The sequence below is a fragment of the Paroedura picta genome, chromosome 14, assembly GCF_049243985.1.
Source record: "Paroedura picta isolate Pp20150507F chromosome 14, Ppicta_v3.0, whole genome shotgun sequence".
NCBI classification, from domain to species: Eukaryota; Metazoa; Chordata; class Lepidosauria; order Squamata; family Gekkonidae; genus Paroedura; species Paroedura picta.
In genome coordinates, this window is record NC_135382.1 from 16,106,931 (window position 1) to 16,124,775 (window position 17,845).

The window sequence follows — 17,845 nt, forward strand, 5'->3', positions numbered from 1 at the left end:
AATGCAGGAAATTCACAACTACTTGCCCACCCGTATCCGGATGATGCCCCACGGAGAACAGGAGTTGACTGTGAATGCAGTTTACACCTGCAGGGCAGATGTGCCCCTGATGTACCCCAGGGCTGACACTGGATGGCTTCTCTGGCCCTCCTCATCTGAACCACCACCGCTGATCCTGCCACCAGAGGAGAGCTCAGTGCAAGCTTCATTTCAGTTCACACAGAGGACAACAAAGTCAGCTCCCTGGTGGCAGGTCTTTCTCCCCTCGGAGAGCTTGCCAGATGTTGCTCTGCTTTGCTTCTGTGCTGATGCAGGCTCGTGGGCCGCTTGTTTGTGCGGTGTTGCCACATATGCGCACGAGCTCTACATCTGGCGTCACGACAGAGTCCCAGTTTGAAGAGGACCGGTTTCCCCAGCTTACGCAACGGAGAGGCTGTTTCATTACATCCTGTGGGATTTTCTGGGTGCAAGGGTGTGCCCGTGAAGCAGTATTGTGTAACTCTTTGCGTTCTCCCACCGGTCCCTCTGGAACAACAATGCGGCAATGGAAAAGAGCCTTCTTTTCCTGGGTTCTGCAGCGGCCCAATGCATGTTTGGGAGAAGGGCATAGGCAGCATTTGAACAGCAGCTGGAGTTGCTGGCGTTGGGTTGGGAGATACCTGGAGATTTGACGAGGGCCGGAGCCTGAAGTGGGTGGGGTTTGGGGAGGGGAGGGGAGGGGCTTCACTGTGGTATCATGCCAGAGAGTATCACTTTTGAGGGGGATTGTTTTACATGCAGAGTCGTCTGTCTCCCTTTAGGGTCGAAATTGGTGTTTTCTGCGTATGTCTCATTAAGGCCTTTTCTTGTTCTTCCCTTTCAGGACTGTAGTCTTTTCTACAAAAACCGATTCTGCCTGCCATGTGCTAACTCACACTCCGAGGAGTTTCCTTGGGAGATAAGGCAAGCTCTGGGGAAAAGAACTCCTTCCACATCCCAGCCTTCCCGGAAGGGAGATTCCAAGGACACAAAGAAGAAAGACACAAAGAAAAAGCAGAGTAGTGCTTCGCCCGAAAGAGTGCCCGACCACAGGAGAGGCAAGAAGCAGAAGGATTGACACGGAGGCCCAGCTTAATGTGTTGCCTCCACAGAATTTTGATGACTGTCAAAATTGGCACTGGGATTTGTGGCTGGAAGCTTCTTGGTAGCTCATGTTGCGATGCCCGTGCCCGCTGTGCCCTTCTGGTCCTGCCTGTTCATGTCCAAGTGCCAGCTGCTGTAACAGTGAGACGTTTCTGCAGAGACATCCGCGGGGAAGGGGGGGTGGACCAGTGTGCACCATAGGCTTTGCTCACACATTTTACCCATCCCTTTTTGCAGTCATATATGGCAGGGGTAGTCAACCTGTGGTCCTCCAGATAGTCATGGACTACAATTCCCATGAGCCCCTGCCAGCAAACGCTGGCAGGGACTCATGGGAATTGTAGTCCACGAACATCTGGAGGACCCACAGGTTGACTACCCCTTATATATGGCTTTGTAATGGAAGGCTTGATTCCCAGGAGATTGAATTCCATTCACAAAATAGGCCCTTTTCCTGTAGTTGCAGCATTCAGGCACTCCCCCCTCCTCCCAGGGAATGGGTTGGAGCTTGCCAAGGTTTGGAAAGTACATTTCCTTCCAGGCATTTGTTGTCATCCACATAGAATGCACTGATTTTATGTTTGTTTGTTTGTTTGTTTCAAAGATTGAGGAGTGCCTGCCACTTAGCCGCCCTCAGCCTCTAGGGATGGGCAGGATGTTAATGTAAAAACCCATAAATAAATACATTAGAAGGTAGGGAATCATTGTCATGTCCAGAGTTGTAGAAGGCTACCTGAGACAGCTCCCAAAGTGTTTGGGTTACGTGCTGCATTTTTAAACACCCACACCCCCCTTCTCAGGATGGCCTGCAAACCCACCTCCCCAATTTTTTAATTCGCAGCAAGACCATGAGGCAGGTTAGACTGAAAGCGAGGGGCTAACTGGGGCTCATTCCTCACCGAGCTCTGTGGTAGATCAGGGATTCCATCCCAATTCTTCTGGATTACCAGCTTTCCTAGAAGTTTCCCAGCAGCTCTTATGCTTTCGAGCTTCCCCACTGCAGTGACGTTTGGCAAGAACAGTGTAGGGTCCCTTGTTCTTTGAGCACTAGCCAGAGAAACTTAGGTATAGCCATCATTCTCTTGATGCAGAAACAGATTCTCATTATCTGTGTTCTGACAGTTCTCAAGCGCATCCCTCCCTCCCTCGTGTCATGTGGGCATGGCCATTGCCTGTTTGGCCCCGGGTGCAAAGAAGAGCACCAGTGCTCAGCTGGCAGTCTCTCCTTGGAATGCCATTGTGGCCCCATGGGGTGGCAGAGTGGGCATGAGAACTACTTTGCCCAGAACCCCATTGCATTCTGGGGCAGCTGAAGCAGCCTCCTACTGGGCACCTGGTGGAACTGCAGGCGACTCCAATGGGTCAAAATTGGTTGTGTGTAGCGCAACTCCCTTTAAAAATGTTCTAAAACATTGACTGGGTTTTGATTTCAAACAGTGGGCTAGCCCTGGTGTTCTAAACCAGGGGTAGTCAACCTGTGGTCCTCCAGATGTCCATGGACTACAATTCCCATGAGCCCCTACCAGCATTTGCTGACAGGCTCATGGGAGTTGTAGTCCATGAACATCTGGAGGACCACAGGTTGACTACCCCTGTTCTAAACCACAACCCAAAGAGGGGGTGACCTACCTTACTTCACTGCACTTGTTAGCTGTCCAATTTGTTCCTCAAATAAGGATTTCAACTGTCATAAAACTCGGTTCTGGGCACCTCACAGAGGAATGTGCCTGTTGAAATGGCTAATAGATTGAAAGGCTAAATCCCATGTCTCTTTCATTTCATAGGAGACTGAAGAGGTTTATGTGAACAGAACTTGTTATTAGAATTGCCCACCATTGTAAGTAGGGTTGTGCACTTGGGCGTGGTTTGGCCGCCTTGGCAATCACCGAAGCCCGAGGAGGCCACTGCTGTGGCACAGAGAGGGGGGGGGTGTGTGCTTGCTGGCACCTGCACACAGGTGCAGACCTCTGTGCCTGCATGCAGCCACTGGCTGGCACATCGCTTCCACCCCTCCTCTCCGCGGCATAGGCCTCCTATGCGCCGCTTCAGGCTTCGGTGATTGCCGAGGCGCCGAACCGCGCAATTGTAAGTTCTCTGGGCTTAGACAGTGAAAAGGACTGGGTAAACTGGTCAAGCTTTAAAGAAATGTTATCCAAGCCTTTGTAGAGAGATTCAAGGATCCTGGCTACCAGCTGACATAATTTTTAAATTTCCTTATCATCACTCTCCCTCCTCACCATGCCTATCAGATCTTTCGTCCTCCTCCTAAGGCAAGATGCCTGTTAACAGTTTAAACTGCTTTTGTAATTAGCATTTATTATACTAAAAATGTGTTTACGCTACAAGCCTGTTGTCTAGCCAGCCAGTTGACCAGATCTTTATTTTTTTTTTGTTTGCCTCTGTCAAATAACCAGCTCCGTGACTCATGGTTCATAACAGCACTGGGTAGAGTTCATGTGAGTCGTGGCAGGGCACATCTGAAAAGCATAGAAAAGAAGCATGCAGTTCTCTTGTCCTGGTATCTGTGGCTGGGTGTTTTCATGCTCTCCCCAGCACAGGATAGGGACTGTTCTTGGGGGTCAGGTCTCAGGCCTTTTCTTAATGGTGGCACCAGAATTTCCTGTTTGGGGAGATCCTATTAGGCTTTCACGACTAACTAAAAATTCTCACCTGCTGGGTTGGCTTTTTTGAAGAAACGTTTGTCGTTTAAATTGTGAGTGACTGCTGGGCATATTTGCTCCTCTGCATGCATTCCAACCTATTTGGTTTCGACGTAGAATGCTCCAAAGAACATTAGAGGTAGATGCAAGACGGGCGTCTCCCCAGAGCAAGATGTTTGCAGTGATTGCCCCACTTGCCTTGGGGCAGAACTGGGATCAGCTGTATGCATATATTATGCCTTATGAACACACACTTTATGCTTTATGAACTGCTTCTAGCAGTAACTTTTCCCAGTCTTCCTCCAAGGATCTCAAGGCAACGTGTTTTGTTCTCCCTCCATTTATTTGATTTAGGCCACCCCCAAGGTCACTTGAGCTTCCTGGCAACTTGGACCTGCGTCTCCCAGTCCCTAGCCTGATGCTCCAGCCAATGCATCACAATCTGCAAAAGGAGATCAGATTGTCAAGCTTTGGGCTTTAAGTTTCTAAGAAAAGTGTGGATGTAGCCATCCCATGAATGTAAGACTGAAAATCTGTATTATCTGCTGCCCTTTCATTTCCCTGGGGCTTCTGTGCAAAGGTTTTAAGCGGCACTGTGTCTTGCCTTTTGGGGTCAGTGGCAGATGAACTGGTACCGTGTCTATTCTATTGGTGGGAACCGCACATCACAATGTTAAGTCCTGTGTGAACAGCTGTAATTAAGGGGAGGGGGGACCAAAGGGTTTTTATATTACCACAAGTGAAACCACTATTTAAAAGAACAAATTTAAGCCAAGCCTGCTGTAAACCAAATGTTTAAAATCAAACTGAGCATAAAGCATAATTCTGCAAATAGGATTCTACCTCTAAGAATATCGAGCAGTCAGTCTATGCATCCTTTGGGCTAGGCATAGTCCTGAGCACAGATACTGACTGCATGTTAAGTTCAGCTGAAAGTTTTAATAATCTCTGAGCAAGCTGGTGTGCCACTTGGTGGTGGAGAGTGCCTTCAAGTCACAGCTGATGAAGGGTCTTCAAGGCAAGAGAGATTCAGCGGTGGTCTCCCTTCCACATACAAGCCAGGGCCAACCCAACCTAGCTTCCGGGAGCTACCAAGATAGGGCTAGCCAGGCTAGGTGACATTTACTGAAACCAATTCTGTTATATGGCTAAATGTTGGCATCAGAGGGTAGCAGATTGTTTCACATAAGATGGCTTCAATAATATGCAAACCCCAATCATCAATGATTTTCCATTGTATTAAATATATATATATTGTTGAGTGCCAACAAAGTCATGAAGACCCACCTCATGAAGTTTTCAAAGGAAGAGATAAGCAGAGGTGGTTTGCCGTCTCCTTCCCATTTTATTACAAAAGACAAATTGCATATTGCTGCACTCTCCATTGAAAAATACATAAATCAATTTTTAGAAATATTTTATTTGAACACGTTAAGGCCACAAATCACATTGTGAAATTACCCCTCTTTACATACATTCATCAGTCTTACAGATGAGTTTGAAGTGCACAGAGGCTCTGATGAGATCACAGAGTCATTAAATAAGTCTTATTATTCAATCCCTTATTATCTGGGCAGGAAAATCAACATGAAACCGAAAGTTAGAAAAACACACTGTCAGTTAATGGCCATTAGAACATGGATAAATCGGATTATTTTGTTAAAAATATCCTCACCTTTCTTTTCTTTTTTTTTTGCAAATGAGAAGGAAGAGAGTTCAACTTTTACGACGTTCTAGAAATTGTTTTCCTGAGCAGTTTCCCCCTCGTTGTCTGAACACAACAAAATACACATGCTGTTTTAATAAATGTAACCTGATTTCATGTTTCTGCTATGGAGAAGACAAAGGTTTCTGTAATGCAACCAAGGGAACCTACAATACTAGGACATTAATCATGGTGTAGCTCCAGGTAGTCCTATTCCTTCCCAGCTACGGTGAACTTATAAGTGCTTCAAACTTCCAGAACTGTGGATGGTTTGATCTTTCACTCTATGTAAGTGTGAACGCAGAGATTTTATTTGGAGAATAGACCTCTCATTCTTTATTCAACTAACCTAGGGACATGCAACCTCCAGAAGTGCCCCTCAACAGAGTTAAAAAAACCCCAGACATCTAAACTAGCTAAGGGATGCCTTTCATCTTAACTCCGTGTGAATTATTGTTTTTATCATTCTTCTCTGTTAACATGTGCTTTTAGTCTAAGATCATAATGGCCATCACATAATTATAGTCTCTGCATTTGACCCAGGCCAGGCCAGCTGGCGTGGTTAGTAACGTGGCCTTTCTCCTTGTTCTCAAAGTGACTATGCATATGGACCAAATCGATGAAACTGGACCTTCAACTGTTTCTTGGACTAGTATCTGATGAAGGAAGCGTGGACTCTGAAAAGCTCATCCCTTGGAAATTTTGTTGGTACCTAAGGTGCTCTGGAACTCAAATGGAGCTTTTCTACTGCTTCCGGATTTGGCTCCCCTCTGAAACCATCTTCCTGGACAAGTAGTAATGACATTCCTCAAAAGCTGCCTTGCCACAGAATCCTGAGAAGGAAGGGGGCTGGTAAATCGGACGGGATCCCACTTGCTTCAAAACGAAAGACGTGGCAACTCTGCAAGTGGTGTGGGCGGGGCACAAAGACGCTCCCCCCTCCTTAAAACCAGGGTTCGTTCTAATCAGTTTTTGGATGCCTGTTTAGGGACATGCTCTCACACTGTAAATAAGGGGTGGCCAAACTGCAGTTCTCCTGCTGTCCATGAGCTACAATTCCCATGAGCCCCTGCCAGCCCCCGTGGCTCTCCAGTAGTCCGTGGACATCTGGAGAGCCACAGTTTGGCCACCCCTGCGATAAGTTGTTCAGAGCAGTGCTTCCCCTGTATCTGCCTCTAGAGAATTATTCAGACAACTCGTATCACGTTTTGCAACTCAGACAGCAAGGACTTCCCAATGATGCTGGGAAGGACTCTGAGAATGCCCCGTTGGGGCTGCTATGACTATATTGAGCTCTCACAGGCAATTTAACAGTCTACAGGACCAAAATGACCAGTAAATCCTTAGGCTGAATCTTTAGATGACATGTAATCTTTCAAACAGTCTGTGAGAAATGGTCTAGCTGTGTATGGGGCAGACATGAGATGTCACTCTAGGCCAGGGGTAGTCACTTAGGCCTTGCTCTTCCCCATTCCCAACTGCAATTCAACAAACCTCATAAGAGACACAAGACAACGCAAGGCCACAACCGATTCAGAAGCAGTTACAGTACAGTTCAATAGACTGTGTTCTTCATAGGTTCTGTTTTATTGCTGCCACAGATGAGGGGGGAAAGTGCAGGAAAATCAGCTTACAAACAAATCACCAGGCGAGGAATCTGTTGGGCTCCCTCTAACCTGCTCCAGTGATAAACACAAGGTCTAACTGTGTGTTGCAATCATCTCTGTCACTTCAGAATGCTTCCAAAGAAAACTCACCACTTTTCTACACAAGGTCTGTTCCCACAGCTTCACACCCAAGCCCCTGGGTGGCTTGGGCTCTTCTCACTTCTGTGGTCAGCAAAGTGACTCCACAGAAGCTCCACTGTTTCAAGTTATTGCTAAGGACATGCATTGCCCTCCCACAACTGGTGCTTTGCAACCACCTCCCCTTGCTCCTTCATTGTACTGGCGCCAATGATGGGAACCACACAAATGCCGCTGCAATTCCAGCTGATTAATAGCTGGATGGAAGGCATCCGGTAGGTCAGACGCTTACTGCTGAGCTAGAGATCAAATCTTCTTGACTTTGTGAGGTTCCAAATGATTGTAAACAATGGCATCATGATAGCCCTTACTACTCTGGAATACTGATTCAGATGGGCAGCCATGTTGGACTGAAGCAGCAGAACAAAGTTTGAGTCCAACAAAGTTTTATTTAAGGTATATAACCTTTCATGTGCAAGCCCACTTCTTTAGTTACAAAGCGCGCTCACGCACAAAGCTCATGCCTAGAATAAAACCTGGTTGGTCTTAAAGGTGCCATTGGAATCAAGCTTTGTTCTATCTGCATGCTGATGGAAAACCTAAGTGATCCTCAACGCATATGTCAGGGCCCTCAGGTCTGCCCCACTTGCTCTCACAGAACTGGCATTCTGGCTGTTTTCTGGAAGACCTGCTCCTAGTGTACGTGGGGCCATGGGGAGGCACCCCACCTCCTGCCTCTTTCGACACACCTACAAAGACCAGGGGGGCAAGGGGACCCACTCAGATTTACAATGCATTGCTGGAGATCATTCTTCTTTGGCACAAGCAAGTTGTGAGAATCTGACCCTTCTTCAGCTTCGACGCCATGCGACACCCAGTCATGCGCATTGTGGCATCCAGTCACATACTTTCTTTAACCTCGTGGGTAATCATGCTCCCCCCTCCCACCCCAGTTTGGAAGGCCTGGAGACTACTGCTGGAAGCCAATATTCATCATTCTCCCCCCCCCCAAAAATCTCCCCTCCAATACTTTTTACACACCAAGGCACTCATATTGCTGACAACACATGCATAACCTATCGTAGTTGTGAACATCAACAAATCTTTTGGAAACTGTTACTGCAGCAATCTTTGTATATTAGTGCTGATACTTCATGAAATGAAAACTTGATGAAATACCCTGTGACACCGGGCTACACGGTAGCATAGTACTGTCAGTTTTGTCTTTTGACCATTTTGTAAGAGAAACAAGAATAGTGAATACAATATCTTCCGGGGCGGGGGGGGGGGAGACCGAGGGTGTGTGTATTGTGGCACATGGAAATATTGAGACACAAAACCCAAGAGAATACTTTGCAAACAAAGATGTAGGACATTACAGGCCGATGTGGACTCCGTTTCAGTTATTCTTATTGAACTCCGGTGGGACAGCAGCAGCAGTCAGAGAGTCGGGGTGCAAATAAAGCACTGAGGGTGTACGATTTCTGCCTAGATGGCTGAATGTCGGAAGATTCAGTAAGGCACAGGAAATGGTAGGTGTAATGACAGCTCCCCCCAAAGCAGGCCTGAATCTCAACAACAAACCTCAGCTTGCAGTGGAACTGTAATTACTCAGGTTACATGGAAGGTTCTGGAGGAAAACCAACAGAAGCAATCTGTTAAGGAGGTTGCTTGCTACATGTTGGAATACTTTGAACTGTAAAGTGGACGAGTCAAATGAATCACATGCACACTGTCCCGTCCCCCCCCCCTCCATTCCCCCCAGTGGCTGGCGATCTCCTGAGAAAGATTGGGGGAGGAAGGCAGTCCAGGTATCCATTAAGCCTTCTAAGGCACTAGTGGTAAAATCCTTGGCCATAATAGTGTTATCTGTCCCCGGGACCACAAGATCTAACTCATCTGAGAGATGCCGAAAAAAGTTTCTTTGGCTTGGAGTACCACAAGATCTTCTTGGCTGGCAAATTCTTCTCTTGCTTAGATCATAAATCTTCATCCCCCATTATAGATTCTGGGCACTGCACTTCCATGAATGTGTCAGAGGAAACGAAGCAGAAAAATCAAGGAAGATGCCAATGAGCTCAGAGTAGAAGCTTGTCCATCGCTTAGCGTTGCAGACCTCCAGGTGACAGAGAGGAGTTCCCCTGGAGAAAATGGCTGCTTTTGAGGGTGGCAGTCCAGCCTCCTGAGCACCCTCGCTTCCCCAAACACCACCCACTCCAGGAATTTCCCTGCCCAACCATAGCAACTGCCTGCTTTGGCTGTCACCAGAATGTCTGGTCCTCATGGCACCGTTGCCAGATGCCCACGCAACACAGGGGCTCTCCCTCCGTCTCACTCACAATAAGGAGCTGGGCACAATCATTAGCTGTCCTGCATTACGAAAGGCAGCATTCCAAGAGTTGGAGGCCAAACAGGAGGCTACAGCGCAACACTCAACAGGTATAGTTCTAAGATTCCTTATACTAAAATGATCCATTAAAAACAGAAGAGCATCAGAGCTGAACCCAATTCCTGATGCTACATCTGCACTTCCAGAAACTTCAATGGTTTATGTCAGTTTTTTTCCCCCTGACCTTGCCAATCTGCAAAAAAAAAAACATGCCAGAAGCCTGAACAGGGCAGCTGCTGATGTGGCTGCTGCAGCTTCAATTCAGTCTGAGCCAAAAAAGACCAACCAAGCTGCCTTTTGGTACTATGCAGTAATGCCATATTAGGTTTCGGAATCCAAAAACTGAAAGAAACAAACACACTTCCTAATAAGAAACTTTGGTAGAAAGAAAGTATCCAGTTGACTTTCAAATCCTCTGCTCCAAATATTCCTTCCTGCTTTAGCCAAAGAGATAGCTGCCCCTCAAATGAAGCTTAGTGCAAACTCTCTGGATGTATGAACAAGGAAGTAGATACCCCAATTTTGAAAATTGGTGTGCGAAGTGGCCCTCCGTGCTTGTGGGGGGGGGGTCCTGTTTTACTGCCTCTCTCAGTTGTCAGAGCTAATATCAATGGCATTTAAAATGCATTCAGGAAATTAGTTATCCATTACTAGAATCCCAACCTGAAGCCATTAATACTGGATACAAATGTGTGTGGGGAAAGGTTTTCTAAGCCACTAAAGAAAGGTTTTCTAAGCCACATGCATCTTTTTGCATGACAAAAATCAGTGCGAGAACCTCCTTGTGGTTCATTAGAACATGCCACACTAACCCTTTCACTTGAGGGGTACATTCTTTTTTGAAGAATCTACTTTGCAGAATCCTATTTCTACGATCTGCAGAGGTAGCGGGTTTCAATTTGGAAAACACAACTTAAAAACAAAACTTTTGTTCAATAGTGACGCTTGTGTTATTGCCCCGATCCTGTGTCTTTCGAACGATAGTGCAAAGAGCTTTCCAGTGCATCTAGTAAAATCCATTCGCCTACTGCTGAAATTTCTACGAGTCCTCAGAGTTCTTTCTGCAATTGTACTTCACAGGCTGCAGCGAAGAACAGCAAGATGCCTACGCTGGCAGGCGAATGAAATAGGCAGGCACATTATTCCGGACGACAACACACGGGCACTGCAGAGACAGGCATGGGAGACCGAAAAGCACTAGGACGGGGGTGGCCAAACTGACTCTCCAGATAGATGTCCATGGACTATAATTTCCATGAGCCTGTTGGCAGAGGCTCATTGGAATTGTAGTCCATGGACATCTATCTGGAGAGCCACAACTTGGACACACCTGCACCTGGTCAATTAGAAACCAACAAAACTCTTTTTTTTTTTTAAGTGTGGTATGAAACAGCTGGGGGGGAAATAGATTCTCCACTCGGTCAGTATGTCTAGAGCTTAATTCAACGGGAAAATTATCCATCAATAAGCTTTTTGAGCATGTATCCTGAGACAACAAACTCCAGGCAGAGGTTTCAATTTGTCTTCACCACATTATATCAATGGCAAGGGAGCTTTTGACTTACTAAATCCATCTGGGGGCTCTAGAGAAACCAGGGTTGTTTTGGGGTGAGAGTATTTTCTAAATCCATCAATCAAGAAGGCACCTCGGTTTATAAAGGGGAGAGAGAAACTATCTTGGAACCCTCCCCCCAAATGAACACCCACCCACTCCCCAAATACACACACACTGAAAGACAGTGGAAGATGAAACCTCTATGGTTATCACCAACTGAAATATTCTGTCCCCCCAGGGGAAAAAATGGATTTACAGCAAGAAATGTAAAATGCATCACAAAATAAAAATTTAAAAACTTTCACAATCTTCTTCAAAACTGTTATGCAGATTTTTGTACTGGACAGGCAGCCTTAAAGAGAAAGAACTTTCCAAATGAAGATTTTGATGTATGCCTTCTGCTAAATGTACACTCTTGGGAGAAGTATCGTTAAAAATAGTCATCTTTTTCTAAAAGGCACCCTGATGTGCAACAGTAAAGCACACTAAACACGCGCGCACACACACAGAGCCAAAACGGAGCTACTTCAAATATTACAGCAATGTAATATACTCCAGGGGCCTCTTGAGAACGCCTGATATACTAGGCTTTAGAAAGCACAGTTAGAATGGACAGAGTCCACATGGTTGGCATGAGGAGACCCAACGGCATGCCTACATTTCACAGGCCACTTAAAGGCCTGGTCTCCTACAAAGGATCTTGGGAGTTGTAGTACAGCAAGGGAACTCTGCAAGCAATTCATAGGCACTCTGACAGAATTGGGGTTCCCCAGAGGTACAGCAGGGTGATTAAGCCACTTTACAGGAAAAGATAGCATAGATATGTGTCATGTGGCAGCATGAGCAGTGCCAAAGAGCTTAAAAAAATAGAATCTATGAAGAGTCAAATGCATAGGTTTCAGACAGAGAAGGGAGTCAAGATCTCAAAAGGTGCACCCTGTGGTATATGTGATTTATTTTAAAGGGCCCTCCTCCTCCCATGATCATGACAGATCCACTTCCAAGCAAATTTCAAAGGTCTTTTGCCAAGTATTGCTGCTACAGAAATGCAAATCTGGTGCCCTCTTGGGCATCCCTGGTCAGAAATGCTAGCTTTTCCACAGTAGTAAAAAGGAAGGGCTGAAGGCTTGATATAGGCATTTCAGAAGAACTCTTAGTTAGGAAAACCTGCAGATCAGGACTCTTAGGTAATTCACAAAGCCCCACTGGCTGGGTCATCAGGGCCTTTTGTGTATACCCTGCCTTTCTCCCCACTGGGGACCGCAAAACAGCTTAAAACATTCTCCTCTCCTCCATTTTATCCTCACAACAACCCTGCGAGGTAGATCTGGCTGAGAGTATGAGTGGCCCAAGGACCCCAAGTGAGCTTTTATAAGGACGAGTGGGGATTCGAACCCGATATTAATACGACACCCCTTAACCACAAACAGCACACTGGCTCTCAGATTTGTGGCAGGACCGTCAGTGGTCCGGAGTAGAGAGCACAGGCACTTGATGGTGATCAAAATTAATTTTTAGTTCCAGCAGGTTCAGAGATCAGCCCCCCTCCTCAGTCCCACCAAAGTCTTCCTTTGCCTTTAGCCTGTTTCCCCTTGGCACTCTTGCCAGTCTGTCCTCCAAGGCTCCACAGAACCTCCTCTCCCCAATATCATTGACCTTTCGCAGGTGTGCACCTGAGGGTCCCAGGCTGGAATCAGAGAACTCATGGGGGGAGGGGAATGTCACTTCGCTGGCCACGGAAGGGGGGGGGAATAGTAGGCGAGGGATAGTGCTTGGGGAAGGGCTTGTGCGTGCTACTCTGCAATCCATCTATGCTGCCTTATTCCTTACTACAGAGTATCTCCTCCCGATGGAAATACACACTTGAGAATCAGCGTTCTGGGTCTGCTACCCATGGCCCTGACTGTGCCACGCTGGTGCGGCCATACCTCTGGCTTGTCTTCTTCCCTATCATGTGGCTGTTGGGCAACCCACACTGCTGTCCTGACGTGCTTCTGTATCCTGACTTAGTTCTGACTGCCCATCTGAAGAGGCTGAGAACCACTGCATTAGGAGACCCCAGAGCCAATGGACCTAATTACACACTGCTGCCCAGATTTTATGTCCACCCAGATCACTGCCATATACCATAAACAATATACAATCTCGGGTACAAAAATAAGAGAAATTCCAGTTTAACTCCACTTTAGCTTCACTCGTGATGCGAAACCCAAAGCACAGCAGAGATAATTGTGCAAAGTAGTTTGTTCCCGTCTATTAATATTGCTAATGTCTTTTCAGATCATACAATACAACTCCCCCCCCCAAAAAAGCCTTAATACATATCCCTGTAGATTTCTTGTAGCAAAGGATGTAAATGTGCGTCAGATTCAGTCTTTTTGATTATCTGAACGAGCTGAGCATGCTCTGTGACGAGCTGCCGGAGGTCTGCCATTTTCTGCAGAAGTTTTGGGAAAAGGAAGCTGTCGTCAGGGTGGTTGTTTTGCAAGTGAAGTTTTAGTACATGCACAATGCTCTCCTGCATCTTTTCAATGTGTCCTATGTTTACAAGGCCTGGGCGATCTGTTCTCAAAAAGAAAAGCATACATCATGTCATTGTACAATGGTCAATTTGTGATAAGGAGTTATCTGTAGAAAGTCGATCGAAAGGGCTGCCACTTGCAGGGAGGGGGGAGTTTACATGGTCAGCATACAAATATGACAGGAGAATGGTGAAACACAGATTGACGTTGCATCCTCTGAAAGGGAGGTTTTTTGAAGGCTTAACATCCCACCGTGATTTCTTCCCCAGTTTCACTAACATGTCATGCTAGCAAAGTTTATCCCCGGCTGATATCTTTAAACGCTTATGGCCTTAAATAACTTTGGGTGCAATCTCTGTCCTCTTACTGCACCGCTCTTTAATGACTACCTGATGTGCCCTTTGGGGACAGACACATGTGGGCCTGTCGGGAGAGGCGGGAAATAAATCTAAAAATAATAATAATAATAAAAAGATGCTGCAACTCCCACTGGGGCTTCATGGGAATTGTAGTCCATGGACATTTGGAGAGCCACAGTTTGGCCACCCCTGTTCTAGACCCAGCTAAAAAGGTATTCATTTACCCAACAGCAATCTGGATCCCTTTTTTTCTTTTTAAGGTGATGATTTAGATTGGTTTTTACTTCCCTGTAAACTACTATGAGTTTCTTTGGAGGTCAGAGAAAGATATAAGGGTTTTTTTTTTAAGAAGCAATTATTCTTTAAATCTTACCTCCGCAACAAATGATAGCAGCCACGAAGAGAGAGATATCGCTGTCGTCCAGCTCCATGGCGTTGAATTTCATCGCAAATTCAAACTTTGGCTCCATAATGTCGCAAAATGGCTTCCTTAAACTTTTGAGGAATTCCCGAGTGATGAAACCATTCCCGTACGCTACCAGCATCCCGTCTTTGTTCATTACAGACGCCAACATGGCAAAAATGGCTTCATAAACTCCGTATTTTAACAGCGTCACCTGATCGTTCAAGTCTAGGCTGGCGAAGCCGGGGATAGATTTGGCAAATTCGGTAAGTTCCGTTACGGCCTCGACCGAGGTACATTGGCAGCAGTGAAAGATTCGGACTTCGGCCTCCTTGTTCTGGATTCCATTGGCCACCAGCTTTGCCACGAGTGTTTTCTCTGCCATGCACAGCGTATCCATGTCATGTATAACAAACGGCTACAAAGAAAGAGGCTTGTAAATGTTTTAAGACTGTACCGTCCTTATTACTGCTATGTATCAAAACCTTTCTTAAGGTGTTCTCTCCAAAACTGAGGTTACTGTGTCGCCACGGGAAATGGGGATCCCAATCTAACTCTCCAAAACATTTAGCATTTGGATAGTGTTAAGGAACAGAACGGACATATCTAGTGGATTTTCCCTCCTCCGTGCATTTGCTTACAGATATATTCACCCCGTCCTATTAAATACAGTCTTATCTATTCACTAGTGAATTTAGGAATGTACTTTTGCGTTTTAAAGCCTGTGTACACTGGGAAACAGCTTATTTAATTTCTCAACCATCCCAAAGGGAATCATAGAATCATAGAGTTGGAAGGGACCTCATGGGTCATCTAGTCCAACCCCCTGCACTATGCAGGACACTCACATGAGAAACTGTTTGCTGTAACTTTACGCAGGTGCGATGGTGAGACAACCTGGACACCTAGAACAGCTATGCTACTGTTAAGTACCGCATCAGCGCTCATTCATGTACCATTTCCATTCTCCCAGTGCTTACCTTGAGTATTTGAAAGAACAGAGATGGAAAAGTATCACGTTTATAAGAATTTACACCGTTTGGAAGAAACAGAAATGTTTTAGTGGTCTGCTCCAATTTAGAAGAGACATAACAAAATGACCTACATCAGGGGTAGTCAACCTGTGGTCCTCCAGATGTCCATGGACTACAATTCCCATGAGCCCCTGCCAGCAAATGCAAATGCTGGCAGGGGCTCATGGGAATTGTAGCCCATGGGCATCTGGAGGACCACAGATTGACTACCCCTGACCTATATTACAGCAAAGAATCAAGAGGAAGGACTCCCTGGAGAAGCTGTGCTAGTCTGTCTGTAGTAGTGGAAAAGAGCAAGAGTCCAGTAGGACCGTAAGCACTAACTGAAGAAGTGGGTAGTGACTCATGAAAATTCATATTTTTCCACTATTTCTCCACTATTTAGAAGAGTTTTCTATATTGCAAAACACAGGAATGCCCAAATACTGGGATTAGATGCTGCCTGGAAATGATGCACACTTCTATTTTCACATTCCTTATATTTTTTTGACAGTTGATAGTCAAGGTGCTGGATGGGATTTTCAGTGGGGTTTTATTGGGTGTTTATTTATGTTATGATCCACCAGGAGCCGTTGGGAGTGTCAGAATATAAATCCCATGATAAATGAATGAAGAAAGGAAGGAAGGAAGGAATGAGCTGGTTAAGGCTCATCTGGCTGGCGTGCATTCAGTCAGCAGATGTTTTGCCTTCTCTTACTTTGATCAGGTGAGTCCCATGATAAGACCACAACCTGTCTCTGGTGTCCAGACCAGTTTGCTATCTGGCATCCGGACAGGAGCCTGTGGTGTGAAAAATGCACATCTGAATCTCCCCTGGGCTTACAGAACAAGCTGAACATTTCTTTGCTATCAGACCACTCTCCAGCTGCAAATGTATAAATTGCTTGGATTATGGCTCTCATGCGGATACTGTGGAGAGCCCACCTAAGACCAGTATTGCAGCAGCTGCACTAACTCCTGCTTGAATTCCATGTTCAGTTCAAGGTTCTGGTTTTAACCTTCAAGGTATTACACTGTTTGGGCCCTGTGTATCTGAGGGACCGCCTTTCTCAATATGTTTTCCAGAAAGCTCTTTGATCGAGCCATGCTAATAAGCTGAGGATCCCTGGCCACAAGGAAATTCGGCTGGACTCAAGCAGAGTCAGGGCCTTTTCGGCCTTGGCTCTTGCCTGATGGAATGAGCTCCCAGGGGAGATGAAGGTCCTGTCAGAGCTCTCAGCGTTCCACAGGGCCTGCAAGATGGAGCTCTTCAGCTAGGCCTACGGTTGAGGCCAGCCAATTAACAACAATTCAAACAATTCCTCCATCCCACCCCCACTGCCCTCTGCCCCCTGCCCCCCCCCCGCCAAATTCCTTCTTAGCTTAACATCTGATGATGGTGTAGTGGTGCATCAGGATCAATACGGCTGGTGTAATAGTGACAAACTGCAATTGCAAATTATATAATTTCAGCTTGTTTGTGATTCATTTATTGGTTTTATTTATTTATTTATATTTTTATACCACCCCTTCCCTATGGCTCAATTTATTGTTTTAATTGTGTAAACCACCCCAAGATGGTTTATCAAGCCCTAAACAAACAAACCAACAAATAATGTATATTCATGACAGCCAGAGACAGCTTGCTGTAATAGTTCAAACTGGCAGCCTCTAATCTGGAGACCTGGGTTTGATTCCCACTCCTCCACATGCAGCCAGCTGGGTGACCTTGGGCCCATCACGGTTCTCTCAGAGTTCTCTCAGCAGGCGATTATAAGCCACTTTGGGACTCCTTTGGGTAGTAAAAAGCAGGGTACAAAAACCCAGCTCTTCTTCTTCATTGCCAGAATAATTTCATAAATTATTCGGAGGTAGTTTGCCATTGCCTGCTTCGATGTCCCAATTCTGGTGAACCTTGGAGGTCTCCCATCCAAATATTAAACAGGGCTGACCCTGCTTAGCTTCCGAGGTCCAATGAGATTTGGCTAGGTATCCAGATCAGGACTTTATAGCATACAAACTGCCACAAATTTGATCTATTATAATTTGTTTTAAAGATGAATTATTTTTTAGGTGACATTACAGGTGAGAAAACAGAATTGCTGGGTAAATTTTCAACAATTCCAAGCCAGTTCCAAACCACTCATGTAGATTTGAGATGAGTAGACAGTTAAGTTTACAGAGGAACATACAAAGCAGAGGTATCAATTCAACCCATTCTGAAGTTTATGTCATGGACATTATTGCAGGAACCAGGAAATTGGAGGCACCAAAAGAACCTCCCTTCACATCCTGGTGTTTCAGTTGTCCTAACAGGTCAATAAACATATCTTTGTTACTACAATAAAGATCTCTTTCCAATCTGAAAGGCA

The 17,845-nt window shown here is 45.8% G+C and overlaps 2 protein-coding genes across 8 annotated transcripts in view; one reads left to right on the forward strand and one right to left on the reverse strand.

The window, feature by feature from the left end:
• The window catches only part of CDPF1 (cysteine rich DPF motif domain containing 1), a 35,908-nt gene extending 32,441 nt beyond the window's left edge, over window positions 1-3,467 (forward strand). For all 3 annotated transcript variants that reach the window (XM_077310075.1, XM_077310073.1, XM_077310074.1), the window contains exon 4: window positions 863-3,467. In XM_077310075.1, coding sequence (XP_077166190.1) covers window positions 863-1,096 — 234 coding nt within the window. In that variant the 3' untranslated portion in view covers window positions 1,097-3,467. The remainder of the gene's footprint in view (window positions 1-862) is intronic.
• Window positions 3,468-5,182: 1,715 nt separating this feature from the next.
• PPARA (peroxisome proliferator activated receptor alpha) overlaps window positions 5,183-17,845 on the reverse strand; it is a 50,503-nt gene continuing 37,840 nt past the window's right edge. For all 5 annotated transcript variants that reach the window (XM_077310067.1, XM_077310066.1, XM_077310068.1 and 2 more), the window contains 2 exons: window positions 14,431-14,878; window positions 5,183-13,738 (listed from right to left, as the gene is read on the reverse strand). In XM_077310067.1, coding sequence (XP_077166182.1) covers window positions 13,491-13,738; window positions 14,431-14,878 — 696 coding nt within the window. In that variant the 3' untranslated portion in view covers window positions 5,183-13,490. The remainder of the gene's footprint in view (window positions 13,739-14,430; window positions 14,879-17,845) is intronic.